This window comes from Dendrobates tinctorius, unplaced genomic scaffold, assembly GCF_039654945.1.
Source record: "Dendrobates tinctorius isolate UK_male_01 unplaced genomic scaffold, ASM3965494v1 ptg000046l, whole genome shotgun sequence".
Taxonomy (NCBI): Eukaryota; Metazoa; Chordata; class Amphibia; order Anura; family Dendrobatidae; genus Dendrobates; species Dendrobates tinctorius.
In genome coordinates, this window is record NW_027361714.1 from 86,334,254 (window position 1) to 86,350,337 (window position 16,084).

The window sequence follows — 16,084 nt, forward strand, 5'->3', positions numbered from 1 at the left end:
CCATTTTGCAAGCCTGCGAGAAATTCTCGGCATACGGATGCCATACGGATTACATACGGATGGCTACATGGGAAAAATACGCGGCCACACCCTGACAACGGATGACATGCGGAGCACTGTTTAGGGACCATTTATGCGTATTACGGCCGTACAATACGGTCCGTATTTTTCTTCGTTGTGTGTGACTCCAGCCTTACGCTTACAACTAGTGATGAGCGCGTATACTTGTTGCTCGGGTTTTCCTATGCATGCTCGGTTGATCTCTGAGTATTTGGACATGCTCGGAGATTTAGTTTCTGTCGCCGTAGCTGCATGATTTGCGGCTGCTAGCCAGCCTGAATACATATGGGGTTTGCCTGTTTGTTAGGAAATCATTACAGAATACTGTAGATAAGCCCCTGATGGCGGTGGCCGCAGCTTATAGGGCTAAAATGGGGTGACAGATTCCCTTTAAGGAAATTATTACCGTATATACCCCAAAATGTTGCCATTGTCAAATACTTTGACAAATAATTGAATTATTGGAATTCACAGATGAAAAGAACAAAAAAAAAAAGATGTTTTGGCCATTAAAGCCACATTAGGTCAGATCGTTATACAGGGTTAATAAACTGGGATGTTCAGCTGCAGTCCGTTTTCTTACAGTCAGACATAGAATTCTGAACAGGAAGAGAAGGGAAATGGCTCATCTCCTGGGACACACAAAATTGTATTTCTCAGTTTTAATTGCAATGTGATAACAATAAGGAAAAGGAGGAGATAAGGACTAAATTCACAAGTTGCGTATTTGGTGTAGTTTTTCCTCGCAGATATAAGCATAATACATAGAGATGAGCAGATCAATTCGCAGAGGATTGAGTTAGTCAAATTTCCTGAAATTCACCGTTTCACATGAATTCGACCATTTTGAGATTCGGTTCACGATTCGTAAAAAAAAAAAAACTTGTCCCAGATATTTACCACACTGCTGAAGAATCAGGGAGCAACCAAATGTCATTTTCCATTGCCATGCAGCCCTCCCCATAATGCTTCTGCAGCTAGGATTATCATACCTTTTTACAGTGGTGGTCAGTTCCAAGGCCATCACAGATCAGCGGTTCCCAGTGGAGCACAATTGAAATGGCGGAGTTATTTTCCAACTCAAGAGTCACTGGTAAAGTCTCTCTCTTCTATAGAGTATAAGCCCTTAGGCCTGTTTCACACTTCCGTTTTCAGGCGTCAGTCACAATCCGCCGTTTGGGGTAAAAAACGGACCTGACGGATTTGCCTGGCGGATCCGTCTTTTTCCCCATAGACTTGTATTGGCGGCGGATTGTGACGGATGGCCTTCCGTTGGGTCCGTCGTGCGACGGATCCATCATAAAATTTGTGTCTGTCAGCCAGAAAAAATGTCCCTAGGAACGTTTCTTCTCTGCGTCGAAAAGATGGCTGGTGACGGATCCGTTGCCGTCCGTCGTCTGGTATAATGGATGCCTATGGGCGGCGGATCTGTCTCTCTCTCTCTCGCTCCAGAATTCTGTAGCTTTAAATTTCCTACACTAACTGATGTTACGGAAAAAAAACTGATCAGGTGCATCAGTTTTTTCCAAATATGTAACGGATCCGTTTTTCAACACTTTGTCGGATTTAGACTGACGCCTGAAAACGGAAGTGTGAAACAGGCCTTATAGTCAGCGTGGTATTTCTCTCTCACCTGTAAAGTGTAGGCTCTTATGATTAATAGGATCCTCTCTTTCCTGCAGGGTTCTCTCTCTTTCACCTGTAAATTGTAAACACTTATGACCAGCAGGCTCCTCGCTCTCCTCTATAGTATAAGCCCTTATGGTCAGCTCGGCTCACTCATCTCGACTAATACAGCATCAGTTACGTAAATTTTACATTATAGCTCTTTTAGCTGGTTTTAAGCAGAGTTCAACTGTCCTGCACTCCTCCACAAAGGAGATGTAATAACTCGGCTTAGAAGAGGAGACATTAACAAAGCTGAGCTGTGTTTGATACCTTGGTTCAGACAGCTCAATAATGTGAAACTGCAGTTGTTGCTTTGCTGATGAATATGATAGAAGATAATCCTCTGCTGTATGCATGAGAATCAAACATGGCTAGAACTCTCACACGATAAACTAACGTCTACATGTGCCTTAAGTTGTAATTCATTCCGCCATGTACACAAGCAGGTAAATTCTCCCTTTTATTGTACAGCAAGCAGTTGGGGCATGCCACATCTTGTTTTTGCATAATCAGAGTTTCAGTATTGACTCAATGATTACTTTGGATACCATATGTGCAAGCTGTGTATGACACAAATCTCATATCAGTATGGGCATGATATAAACAATGTTTCTCCATTTTGTTTTTGTTTCTTGCATCTATTGCCAGCACTAGACTATTTTATGACTTGAGTGGATGTCTATATAGAGCTGATGTAACCAGTCAGGTAGAACAGTGAAGGGACAATAACATCTTCTACAATTCATTTGCTTGGTTTCCTTGTGTAGTCCAATTACTGGGAGCCGAGTATTGTGCAGCAATCTGTTCTTTAATGCCCTCTGGGACTCATATTTGGAGACAATGTATTTAAGCAATGCATGGAAACTTCAAGCAGCTGTTATTCATTGCAGAAAGTTAATTAATTTGCAGCATCAAATGTATAACTTTATTTTTGTTGAATTGGAAACTTACCATGAAAACGATTTTGATGCTGAAAGCAGTTTCTTCTATAGCTAAGGTTTGTTCAAAATAAACCTAAAGTTACATTATTTCCATGTAAACTGGCAGTACATATCATTATCAGTTTCTTAATGCTATTAGTCAGCTTTTTTCCCCACATATACTAAAAATATAGGTTGCTTCTTCCTAGGGAGCCCATCTTAAAGCAGCTTCTATTCATATGTTATGAGCTAATAACTGGTGATAGTATAACATTGAAATACGTAGATGTGCTCTTTGATAACACGTTCTTTCTTAGGTTTTCTTAAGATTTCTGTTGCGTGCAAGGACAAATCAAGTACAGGTTTTCCTCAAGTGATCTTGAACAAGAGCAGAGCGTGGACATGTAGTTTTTTTTAGACTCTCCGGAGGTTTTCTTTCAGTATAATTAGCTCATTGTGACTTGCAGGATTTTTCACACCCAAGGCATTAACTGTGTATATATTTCAATATCTTTAAGATGTTGTTAATTTTCTTAAAATCCAGATAGAATCATGCCCCGAGTTATTTTTGTTATCATTTGTTCTATTGTGCTTTTCATCAATGTGTTTTCAGATTGTTCTGTTCTTGTGATATAGATTGTTAAATAGTCCGTTGTGTCATTAATTGTTATGCTTCACAACACTGGGGGATGTGTGATCACATCTCGGCATCTATTAATTATTGTGTTAGCAAAATTAAAATAGTCTGATAAGGTACATTAAATTGATCTTTATTCTCCCCTGTTGCAGCGGTTACCAAAATCTAATCTGTTCCAATGCCAAGTCTCCTGTCAATTTAGAAGTGGAGTATTACCCATAACTGTATATTATCAGATCAAAAGGCCCCGTCTCACACTAAGCGATCTCGGAAGCGAGATCGCTGCTGAGTCACAACTTTTGTGACGTTACAGCGATCTCACCAGCGAGATCGCTGTGTGTGACAGCGATCAGCGAGTGGCCCCCCTGCTGGTATCGCTGATCGCTGGAAGAAACCTCTGGACATTTCTTTGGTCGCTGGTCTCCCGCTGGCCAGCACGCATCACTGTGTGTGACAGGCGGGAGACCAGCGATCAGGTGTAAAAAATAATTAAAAAAATATAGTTATTCTCACCTTCCGACGTCCCGTTCAGCCATCCTGCCTCTCTCCACGCTCCGGTCCCAGTGATCCTTTGCACGAATGACCGCGAGATATCACGGTCTCGAGGGATAACAAAGTCTCGCGGTCATTCGTGCAAAGGATCACTGGGACCGGAGCGTGGAGAGAAGCAGGATAGCTGAACGGGACGTCGGAAGGTGAGAATAACTATATTTTTTATTTTGATTCTATTTTTTACAGGGATGGCCCGCGATGCCGGGCGCTCGGCATCGCTGTGCTGATTGCTGGTGAAGCTGTCTGTGTGACAGCTCACCAGCGATCACATAGCGACTTACCAGCGATCCTGACACCTTGATATCGGTGTCGGGATCGCTGGTAAGTCGCTTAGTGTGACGGGGCCTTTACACTAGAGAGAACCTAGATTGTGCAGATTATGTTTTTTGGGGGTTCTGGACTCTGTGCGTCCTGTCAATTTCTTTCACATGAAACTCACCTAACCGTGTCTTATGGACATTGCTTTGTGCACTGGAGGCACAGTCATGCTGGAAAAGAGAAGGGTCTTTGTAAACTGTTCCCTCAAAGTTGCAGGTATACAATTGGTCAAAATGTCTAGGCGTGTTGGAGCATAAAGATTTCCCTTCAGAAGAATTAAGGAACTAGACATACATGATTCATCACAGCAAAGAACTTTCCACTGCTTCAGAGCAGGGTTGAGGAGTTGGTAGGCCAAACCTCTTTTTTCTCAATTTCCCTTCCGGGGATCCCTTTAAGAGGGGCCTGGGGTCAAAACCAGAGCGCAGAGTGGATTTGCCCTGACTTCCAAACCAATGATCACTTTAATGGAAGCCAGGGGTCAGAATCAGAGCGCTGAGGGATTTGCCCTAACTTCCATACCGGGGATCCCTTTAAGAGGGAAGATGGAACTATGGGATGGAGGATGTATGATGGGTATATGGGCAGGGAATGGTGATTCATTTCTGTCATATATTCTCTGCTCCTTTCTGGGGGGTAGACAATGGCTGGGAGCTTATATTCCCGGGGATGCTAGATTTCTCCCACCCGGTCAGTGTCTGCTGAGGTGTTGTGGAGTGGGAAAACTGTTGCTCTTAGCAACCAATCACAGCTCAGCTTCTTTTAAACCGCTCTGGTGAAATGAAAGATGCTTAGTGATTGGGTGAGGCTATGTGGAGTGGGCATGGTCGATACATACATACACACATACACTCATTTTTATATATATATAGATGTGTGTGTGTATATATATATATATATATATATATATATATATATATATACTGTGATTCAACAATGTCTTCAGGGAGCTGAGCTTATGCAAACCTTCCGGATTCCTTTTTCTGAATGGTCTAAATGCCAAATATAACTCTTCCGTGTGTCCATCTATTCTATTTCATATTGTTTTAATCTTCAGAATTCAGCCATTGCTACAAAGTCTATTCACTCTAAGACTAGCGTTCTCAATGGAAACCTTTTCCATTATGGCTTATCAATTTAACAAACTGCCTAAATGCACTAGTGCTAGACACTATTGGATTTGTTGTCAGATCTCTGCATTGAGACTTCTAAAAGCCTCACATCATGTTGCTAAAGAGTAATTGATCCGCTACATATCTGTATACAGCAAAGTGATACCATATTGTCTTTAGGGTAGCCAAGGTCAGATGAAGAAACCTGTCAAAAATGATCGCTATCAGGAAGAACAATACAAGCTCTGGGATTTCGTTCTTCAGGGTAGATGGGAAGGAGTAGGGTAACCTCTAAAATGTAGCAATGTATCTCTGTAACTATTAGGTTTGTGTGCCAAAACAGTACTTTGCAGTCTGAGATACATTGAGCAGTTTATTTTTGTATTAGGTGGGAATAGATAACATTTTGCTTTACTTTTACCTTTTTCCATATACCCAACTGTTTTCTGCAAAAATAGCTATGGCTTGGGAGGTGTAGATTTCACTTTCTGGTACACTGATAGCCAGAGATGGAGCTCACATCCTTAAAAAATTAGATACGTCGTAATTCCAGCGCAATTTGGACTCCATTCATTATTACATTAGCACCTTGTTTTTGTCAAGTTTTTGATGTTTTGCATCTTTCTTTTGTTTGCACCAATTTCATATTTCCATTTACACATTTTTTTTTAAGTTTATTTTATATGTATTCACTTCATATTCTTCTTTTTAATTCCCTACTGTGGGCATGGTTTAGGATTTCCAGATGTTTTCACCTGATTCATCATTTGTGACTTTTCAAATACATTTTTGAACAGTTTTTGTAACATTTTGCAAAACATTCAACATTTTCCTCTAAAAAAGACGCAAAAACAGTCAAAGAAAGAAAAATAGATAATTTTTGACTGTGCACAAAACCCATGAACCTTGTGCGCAAAAAAGTCATTGAATACCACAAGTTAGAAAAAGAAACAAAAAAAAAGAATGATGAATCAGGGAATTTGGGTTTAGACTGGTGTATGAATCACTAGTCTTAGAAATATCTCTGAATGGAATGATACTGCTGTTTGAGAGACACATGAAGTGGTTTGGTACACTTTTACTTGGGGTTTGTTTTTTACTGTATTAATCATTATTGTGTTACACTGTGACTTTTCACCTACTAATATCGTTTTGCAGCTTTGTTTTGTGTGTATTTTAATCTACTCATGTTTGAAAAAGTAAGCAAACTTTTTATTTTTGGTTTAATGCTGGAGATACAATTTTCTGTAAAGACTTCTTTGATCCCTACACCTTATTTTCTGTATAAATCTGCCAAGTTTGAATAGGGATTAGTAACTTCTTCCCAGTGTACATGCTCTACCTTCAGTTGTGCCACAGTGAGAGGAGTGCAAGAACCGTAGCCACAAAACCGTGTACAGAGCCAAGCTGCTCCGCTCCATGCGCTGTCTACATCTGGCCAGGGCTGACAACAGATGATCAGTGGGGGTCAGGTGTCAGACACCATCTGATATTGAGTCCAATCCTAAAGAAAGCTCATCAATATCAAAGTACTGACAACCCCTTTAAAGTGTATTATTCTGTTTTTCTAGGATTTTTATACTAGCAAAGATGGAACCCAAATACCAATGTTTATTGTTCATAAAAAGGACATTAATTTGGATGGTTCTCACCCTGCCTTTTTGTATGGATATGGTGGTTTCAACATATCTATCACCCCAAGTTACAGGTAAGAGTTTTACATTGATAACACAGTGTCCCAGATACAGACAATTGGTATGGCGCACGGGTGCAAGTGAGAATGTTTTCTGCTTGAGATTAAAGTCAACAAACTGGCAGTATTTAGTCTATTATTTCTAAGCACTGTTTTTCGGTGATTCCTTTGTATCCCCGTTCATACTGCACCCACGCACACAAATGATAAACCATTTGAAAGGTAAACTTGCCCATTGCAGCAAGAAAACAGCCAAACAAACCACACATCCACCAGGGCTGTGGAGTCGGAGTCGTGGAGTCGGAGTTAGTTTTGGTTGGAGTCGGTAGAAATGTACCAACTCCGACTCCAGCTGTAAAAAAAAATGTATTAATATTTCATAATTGAACTTTCATATGAATTTTATAAATGTTACTCAAATATATATGTTCTATCAAACTATGAACAACAGTGATAAGCAGTTCTGCTGGAGATAGAGACATTTCTTACTTCTTGTGTGTCACTGTTCTCCACTGCCCTTATCTAATCTTATACTTGGTTAACCTCATGCTGCCCCAACCCCCCTACTTACAATGTATGAAACTGAAAGTGAAAATGTGTTGCAAATTCTTAGTAGTAAAGCTCCTCCTCTAGACTATATCATACTAGGTGTGGGTCTTCCAAGCATCTCACAGCTGCCTGCTACTCAGAAGAGGAAGACTGTAAGAAGTATTATCCTTTCAACAAACTTTGCATCAGTTAACTGTGAGTACATGAGGAATAATAACAGTATTACTGACCACTATATCAGTTGTACGACCTGGCAATAATTTTGTACAATTGTTTTTAGGAAAAACAATTGTCATTTGGATTGTGAATGCAGAATTAAAAACCTGAGAATGTCAAAGAAGCATCACATTAAATCAGCTGTATTTGAACATTTCACCATCACTCAAGATAGAAAACATTTATGTCTGTCAGTGTATGACAAATGATCCAGACGAAAAGAAATGCTGTGAAGCCAAGATGAGTGCATATTCAGGCAAAGATAAAAATGCTCCTACCAGACCTTCTAATTTAGAGACATTTACAGCGCTTTCATCCAGAAGTACTGAAAGCAGTGGATGAGAAAGACTGCATCCAAACCAATGAACCAGTGCCCAGCTCTTCCTGCCAAACAAAGGAGCAGAGAACTTTGCAGCCATCAGTTGCAAGATATTTTGTCAGTGACAAAGTTACTGTGACAATGACAGTAGATACATTTAAAAAACAGATCATAGAGCTTGTTGTAAAGGATAGTGTGCCTATTTCATTATTTTCACGACCAGCTTTTATGTGTCTGAATGGGGAAATGGCCCGCAAGCTTGGTGTTTCTCTGGAGAGAGAGAGAGTATTAGAAAATTAGTAATCGAAGAAGCTTTTAAACAAAAGGAAGAACTTAAAAAAAACTCTCAAGGGATGCTTTCTGTTTCTTAAAATGGATGCCTGCACACGTCACAGAGTGAACTATTTTGCCATCAATGTCCGATTTGTTTGTGACAAAAATGAAATAGTTACCAAAACATTGGCAGTAAAAGACACCAAAGCTCATCACACCAGTGAGTTTCTCCAGGTCTTGGTGGAAAAGGTTCTGCAAGACTATGAACTTAAAAAAGAGCAAGTTCTTTCTGTCGTAACTGACAATGCTTCAAATATGATAAGTACTATTAAGCTAATGAATGAGAGTAATGATGGTGACCAGCAGCTAGAAGAACATTCTGGGTCCACAGACACAGAAATGTTTGAAATAGAGGAACACAGTATTGTAACTGAGGAGCAAACTGAAGTTGCTTCAGATGAACAGCAACATGATAGTTTAGATGATATTGTTGAAACTGTGTCAATATGTTCTTTCATTCATCACATGCGCTGTGTTGTGCATACGCTACAGCTGGCTATAAGAGACAGTCTGCAAGAAGGACATGCTGCTGCACTGATTGGCAAGGTGAGAAAATTGGCTACTGTTGCCAGAACCCCTAAAGTTGACTCAATTTTGAAGAGACGTGCTGGAAAAGGGGCAATTATTGATCAAGCCACACGATGGGGCAGTACTTACTTAATGATTCAGCGCTTGGTTGAACTGAAAACCTTTCTTGTAGACATGGCTAACCCTCAACTGACGCTAAATGAAAGTCAGTGGAATCAGGTGACTGAGCTGGAAAAATTGCTAAAGCACCCATTTACAGTGACTAAAAAATTACAAGCAGAGGACTTAACTCCAGGTATTTTCTTAATGGAGTGGAAGAACCTGATGTTTCGCCTGTCCCAAAGAGGAGGGTTAATTGCAAGTGGCATTGCTACATCAATGAAACGGAGAGAGGAGCTACTATTACAAAATAACATTCTTTTGGCAGCTGTTTATGTAGACCCAATGCATCGGATTCTTCTAGATGATCAACAGCTAAGTAAAGGAAAAGAAGCTCTGTTTGAAATAGCAGTAAGGATGAAAGGGTTGCAGAACAGTCAGGAGGAACAAGAAGAATTTGGTCGTCCTGCCACATCTTCACCCTCATCATCAACTGATGAAGAATTTAATTTCGAAAAATATTTGGATTACAAGGACCGTGCAAAGCGTTCCCGCATAGAAGAAGAGTCATCCCCATCAAGGAACACAGCCAGTACATTTCAGCAGAATTTTTCATGTGCACTAAAAGAAATTGAGAAATTTGACCGTTCATCAAAAATAACAGTGCAACAAGCGATTCCTCTGTATCCTGACATTGTCAGAGATGTTGCCCGAGTGGTTACTGCTTTGCCACCAACACAAGTTAGTGTAGAGAGGTTGTTCTCTGCTCTCAAAATAATTAGATCAGATTTGAGGGCATCCATGAAGGAGGATCTGACAGAGGCAATACTTTTTCTGAGGACAAATTTATAGATTTCTTCTTATTAACTGCATAAAAGTGTTTATTGCATATTTACTTACAGTTTAGAAAAGTTTATAAAAGTTATTTGCTATATTCTAATTGTATTCTAATAAATGTAGTTTTTGCTCTAAGTGGTCTGATTACTTATATGATGGTGAGAAACTGAATAAGCACGATGTTTAATATTTTACAACAGTAAATTTGTTGTTATGAATTGGCCATTTATGAAGGAGTCGGAGCCAGAGTCGGAGCTTGATAAAATCCAGGAGTCGGAGTCGCAACTGTGGCTTACCAACTCCACAGCCCTGACATCCACGATTTGAGCACAAAATACAGTTTAAACATTAATTTTCATAAACCTGCAGTAAGGAAAAATGATCTGCTGGTGGCACCACACGTACCCCAATGCACACTACCAACACATTTGTAACCATGCACTGCTCTTTCACTGATTACTTTGCCCCACACACAAATGATACACCATTTGAAAGGTAAACTTGATCCCTTCAGCAAGAAAAGGGCCAAACAAACCACACATTCACGATTTTATCATTAATACAGTTTAAACATTCATTTTCATAAAACTGCAGAAAGACACAATGACCTGCAGGTGGCACCTCAACCGGAAAACATTTTTTGGCTTTTACCTATCAAACCAATTTATTGTATTACCGATCTACAGTGTTGGCCAAAAGTATTGACACCCCTGCAATTCTGTCAGATAATACTCAGTTTCTTCCTGAAAATGATTGCAAACACAAATTCTTTGGTATTATTATCTTCATTTAATTTGTTTTAAATGAAAAAACACAAAAGAGAATGAAGCAAAAAGCAAAACATTGATCATTTCACACAAAACTCCAAAAATGGGCCAGACAAAAGTATTGGCACCCTCAGCCTAATACTTGGTTGCACAACCTTTAGCCAAAATAACTGCGACCAACCGCTTCCGGTAACCATCATTGAGTTTCTTACAATGCTCTGCTGGAATTTTAGACCATTCTTCTTTGGCAAACTGCTCCAGGTCCCTGATATTTGAAGGGTGCCTTCTCCAAACTGCCATTTTTAGATCTCTCCACAGGTGTTCTATGGGATTCAGGTCTGGACTCATTGCTGGCCACCTTAGAAGTCTCCAGTGCTTTCTCTCAAACCATTTTCTAGTGCTTTTTGAAGTGTGTTTTGGGTCATTGACCTGCTGAAAAACCCATGACCTCTGAGGGAGACCCAGCTTTCTCACACTGGGCCCTACATTATGCTGCAAAATTTGTTGGTAGTGTTCTGACTTCATAATGCCATGCACACGGTCAAGCAGTCCAGTGGCAGAGGCAGCAAAGCAACCCCAAAACATCAGGGAACCTCCGCCATGTTTGACTGTAGGGACCGTGTTCTTTTCTTTGAATGTCTCTTTTTTTCTCCTGTAAACTCTATGTTGATGCCTTTGCCCAAAAAGCTCTACTTTTGTCTCATCTGACCAGAGAGCATTCTTCCAAAACGTTTTAGGCTTTTTCAGGTAAGCTTTGGCAAACTCCAGCCTGGCTTTTTTATGTCTCGGGGTAAGAAGTGGGGTCTTCCTGGGTCTCCTACCATACAGTCCCTTTTCATTCAGACGCCGACTGATAGTACGGGTTGACACTGTTGTACCCTCGGACTGCAGGGCAGCTTGAACTTGTTTGGATGTTAGTCGAGGTTCTTTATCCAACATCCGCACAATCTTGGGTTGAAATCTCTTGTCAATTTTTCTTTTCCGTCCACATCTAGGGAGGTTAGCCACAGTGCCATGGGCTTTAAACTTCTTGATGACACTGCGCACGGTAGACACAGGAACATTCAGGTCTTTGGAGATGGACTTGTAGCCCTGAGATTGCTCATGCTTCCTCACAATTTGGTTTCTCAAGTCCTCAGACAGTTCTTTGGTCTTCTTTCTTTTCTCCATGCTCAATGTGGTACACACAAGGACACAGGACAGAGGTTGAGTCAACTTTAATCCATGTCAACTGGCTGCAAGTGTGATTTGGTTATTGCCAACACCTGTTAGGTGCCACAGGTAAGTTACAGGTGCTGTTAATTACACATATTAGAGAAGCATCACATGATTTTTCGAACAGTGCCAATACTTTTGTCCACCCTCTTTTTATGTTTGGTGTGGAATTATATCCAATTTGGCTTTAGGACAGTTCTTTTTGTGTTTTTTCATTTAAGACAAATTAAATGAAGATAATAATACCAAAGAATTTGTGTTTGCAATCATTTTCAAGGTTATTTTCACTAGAAGGTTGAAACAAAAGCGCAATAGGGTCTTATCCGGGTAAAATGCTCAATTACTGAATGTATTAAACTCACCTTCTCAAAGATAAAATAAAGCTTGTATAGTGAGTCAGCCTGCTGCACGTCCAACGGTCCACAGCGGAACCGTACCACAATTCAATAAGGAATAAATTCTTGGACTTTGAGTGCGCTGCCAGACGAATTCAATAACCACACAAGGTTAAAAAAGTTAACCCTTTAATCTGGGATTAAAGGGTTAACTTTTTTAACCTTGTGTGGTTATTGAATTCGTCTGGCAGCGCACTCAAAGTCCAAGAATTTATTCCTTATTGAATTGCAATCATTTTCAGGAAGAAACCGAGTATTATCTGACAGAATTGCAGGGGTGTCAATACTTATGGCCAACACTGTACATACATAAATACCTGTCAGTGTTCATCGTCTCGTGAAATACATTTACATTTGACCAGCTTGCTTTTGCTGAAATTGCCTGCGCCCCCGATGACCAATGTGCGAAAATTTTGCTCGGGCCAAGCTAGTAAAGAATATATTGATACTTTTGATCAGTTCCTCTGCAGCACCCCCACAGGGAAAATCAAGCGTTAGGCTGCGTTCACATGTCGCGATTTTTTCGCATTTTCGCGGTGGTTTATATCGCGTTATTTTGCCGCGAAAACGCAAAAAAACAGCATCCCATGCATTCCTATGGGATTCTGCAATGCTGTGCTAATACTGCGGATTTTCCTGCGGCGGAATCGCATCGCGGAAAAATCTGCAGCGTGCTCATTATTTTGCGGAATCGCGGGGATTCCGCCTACATAGGAATGCATTGTTCTGCTTACTTTCCGCATGTGGCTGTGCCCTCCAGGCGAAAAGTAAGCAGAACATTTGCAGATGGTACCCACGGTCCGGAGGAGAGGAGAATGTCCTCCGGGCTCTGGGTACCATATCCCTGTAAAAAATAGAATTAAAATAAAAAAATGGGGTTATAATCACCTTCCGATGTCCCGCGCAGCGTTCCCAGGCTTCAGCGATACACGCAGCAGGTCCCGTTCCCAGTAATGCATTGCGATAATCACCTTTGCTGAAGTTGCTGTCTCGCGATACTGTAGCGGTCTCGCGAGACCGCGACGTCATCAAAGGTCATTGCCGCAATGAATCACTGGGAACGGGACCTGCCGGAGCATCGCGGAGGCCTGGGGACGCTGCGCGCGACATCGTAAGGTGAATATAACCCGATATTTTTTAAATTATTTTTAACATATCTTTTTACTACTGATGCTGCATAGGCAGCCTCAATAGTAAAAAGTTGGTCACACTTGTCAAACACTATGTTTGACGAGTGTGACCAACCTGTCAATCAGTTCTCCAAGCGATGCTACAGATCGCTTGGAAAATGCTAGTGTTCTGCAAGCTAATTACGCTTGCAAATCGCTAGTTTTTCCGCATGAAAATCGCAGGAATTTAAAATGCGATTTTCCCGCGGAATGGAATTCCCGCGGTAACTTCCGCGGGAGTTCAGCTACGTGTGAACTTAGCCTTACAGATGTGTCCACCTTTATTTGTCTAAATTTTGTTAGTTACTCTAACTTTTCATGATACAAAAACAATACATTTTCACGCCATGTAGTGTAAACAGATCTATTTTAAATGTGTATTTTTTTTTTTTTAATCATCTGAGCCTATAGGGACGTTTGGCCATTGAGTGTCATCTGTTAGTCATCCAACAGATGTGTAAAATGTATGTTGTGAAATCCAATGTGCATAAAATGTATAGATTTGTTAATAATTGGAGACTGGGGACAAACGCTTGACGCAGCATCTGTCAGATATGTTGTGTTTTATTTTGTACTATAGAAGATAAATATTAGGTGAAGATGAATCTATATATAACACTTCAAATTCTGTAATCTGACTTCACACCACTCCAGCATTTTGTTTTTATTGCAGTGCTGGAGTGGTGCTTCTAATGTAAGATCCCTGACCGTAGTCTCATGCTTATCCACCACCGTCTCCACCTTTTTTGCTGCCGCTCCAGTGCCGTGGCGCCATCTTGTGACCACACCCTCTGACTGTCCAGAAGTCCGAGATAACGGTCACAAGCACTCAACGCAAGTCTATGAGAGCCAGAACGTGCTACTCAGACTTGAGCAAGCACTGGTGCAATCCGGCAGGTTACAAACTGCTAGAGACTGACCGGAGCAGCGATAGAAGGTAAAGACGACACCGGCTAAGTGTAACTGGGGGCAGGGACCTTACACTAGAAGTACCACTCCAGTTCTGCAATAAAGAAAAAACACTGGAGTAGTACTTTAAAAAATGTGTTTTTGACTGCGGTCATATGACTGTAAATCTTGATATGAGAAATTTAGAGCAATCCTGTATGTAAACATTTCACATAATTTAAAAGGAGTCTCAATATATAACACCTTTCTACAAGATAGGTGATGTTCTGACCACTGGCACGCCTATAGTTCCCAAGTACGGTGTTCCAAGGTTCCCTTTGTAAGTGAAACAGTTTTGTGCATGTGTGACCACCACTCAATACACATGTATGGGACACACAAAAAGACATTCCGTCTGTATTATAGCAATGAATAGAGTGGATTTCTGCTCCACTGATACAGAGGTCTTTTGTGACTACTGTCCTCATGCTCAGTGGGAATCCCATATTTCAGGCCACTGAGAGTGATCATACATTTTGATGTATTTAGTGTGTGGGGAAAAAACATTTAAAAGCAACGCTGTCGGCAAAAAGAAAAAACATAACAGACATAGTGGTATCTGCAAGTAAATGCCAATTTAAACATGTTTGGCATTTGGCAGTCTAAGAGCTGCTATAGAGAGAAAATTAAGTTATATTTCCTCGCAGGCACTCACTTCCAGTCATCGGACTATATCAATCAGCGCCCACTACAGCGTGACTGACACCCTGCTCTGCACACACTTTCTGTAGAGCAGGATGTCAGTCAAGGTGGAGGGGGAGTGGTTACAGTGCCCTCAATACTGTAGTTATTTTTTTTCAAGAGAAGTAGAAAAACAAGTCAAGATGTATATTAGAAAATGGAATTTATTTTGAATCTCATCTAATTTAAAATCTGATGAGCCTTATTTTTAACGAGTACAGACAGCTCTTACAGGGGTAATCCAAAGAGAGAAAATATAATTTATTACTTTCCCTACCATCAAAGATGAAATGCCCAGGGCAGATCTGTTATCTTTAGAGCACTTGCAATTCTGTGTGACAGCAGCTGCTCCTCACTGCTCCCTGTTCCCGTCTGGGACATTACATCACACACCGGTGTTCAGCTCTCTGCCGTAACAGCTATTATCAGGAGACTGGCTGATAGACGGGAGGAGTAAGCAGGGAGGAGCAACTTCCGAAACAAAATCCCCCTGATAATGTCTCCTTCACTGCATTCTGAGGTGAGAGAGCATGGCCTGCTCAGTGCTAATAGCCCTGCAGTGAAGGAGACATTATAAAGTGCTGGCTACTACAGACACATAGAGAGGGCAGGCCTTGCCCCCCTCATCTTGTGCTCAAGTGAAGGAGGATTCAGAGGGCTGGCTGCTGCTTCTCAAAGCCAGAAGCAGGCTATGCCTCCTCTTCTCAGACTGTCTTTTATTTACAGAGCGGAGCTCCAGACGGGAGGACAGCAGTGAGGAGCAGCCGCTGTCACACGGAATTACAAGTGTTTTATAGATAATAGAACTGCCCTGGGCATCTCATCTTTAGAATTTGAGGGCGGGAGCAGTACAAAAATTTTTTTATCTCCCTGGAGTACCTCTTGAAATGAATCGTGCCAGCCCTTGTAGAATGTAGATTCTGACTGTAAAGATATATGTGAAAATTCACTCTTAAGCTAATTTTTTTGTGATCTCTTGGCATCTCTATGGCAGCAAAGTGGCTCAGTTGTTAGCACCGCAGCCTTGCAGCGCTGGAGTCCTGGGTTTAAATCCCACCAAGGATAATA

General features: G+C 41.0%; 1 protein-coding gene across 2 annotated transcripts in view; it reads left to right on the forward strand.

Moving 5' to 3' along the window:
- PREP (prolyl endopeptidase) overlaps window positions 1–16,084 on the forward strand; it is a 191,485-nt gene that overhangs the window by 157,049 nt on the left and 18,352 nt on the right. For both annotated transcript variants that reach the window (XM_073576097.1, XM_073576096.1), the window contains exon 11: window positions 6,839–6,975. In XM_073576097.1, the coding sequence (XP_073432198.1) occupies window positions 6,839–6,975 (137 nt within the window). The remainder of the gene's footprint in view (window positions 1–6,838; window positions 6,976–16,084) is intronic.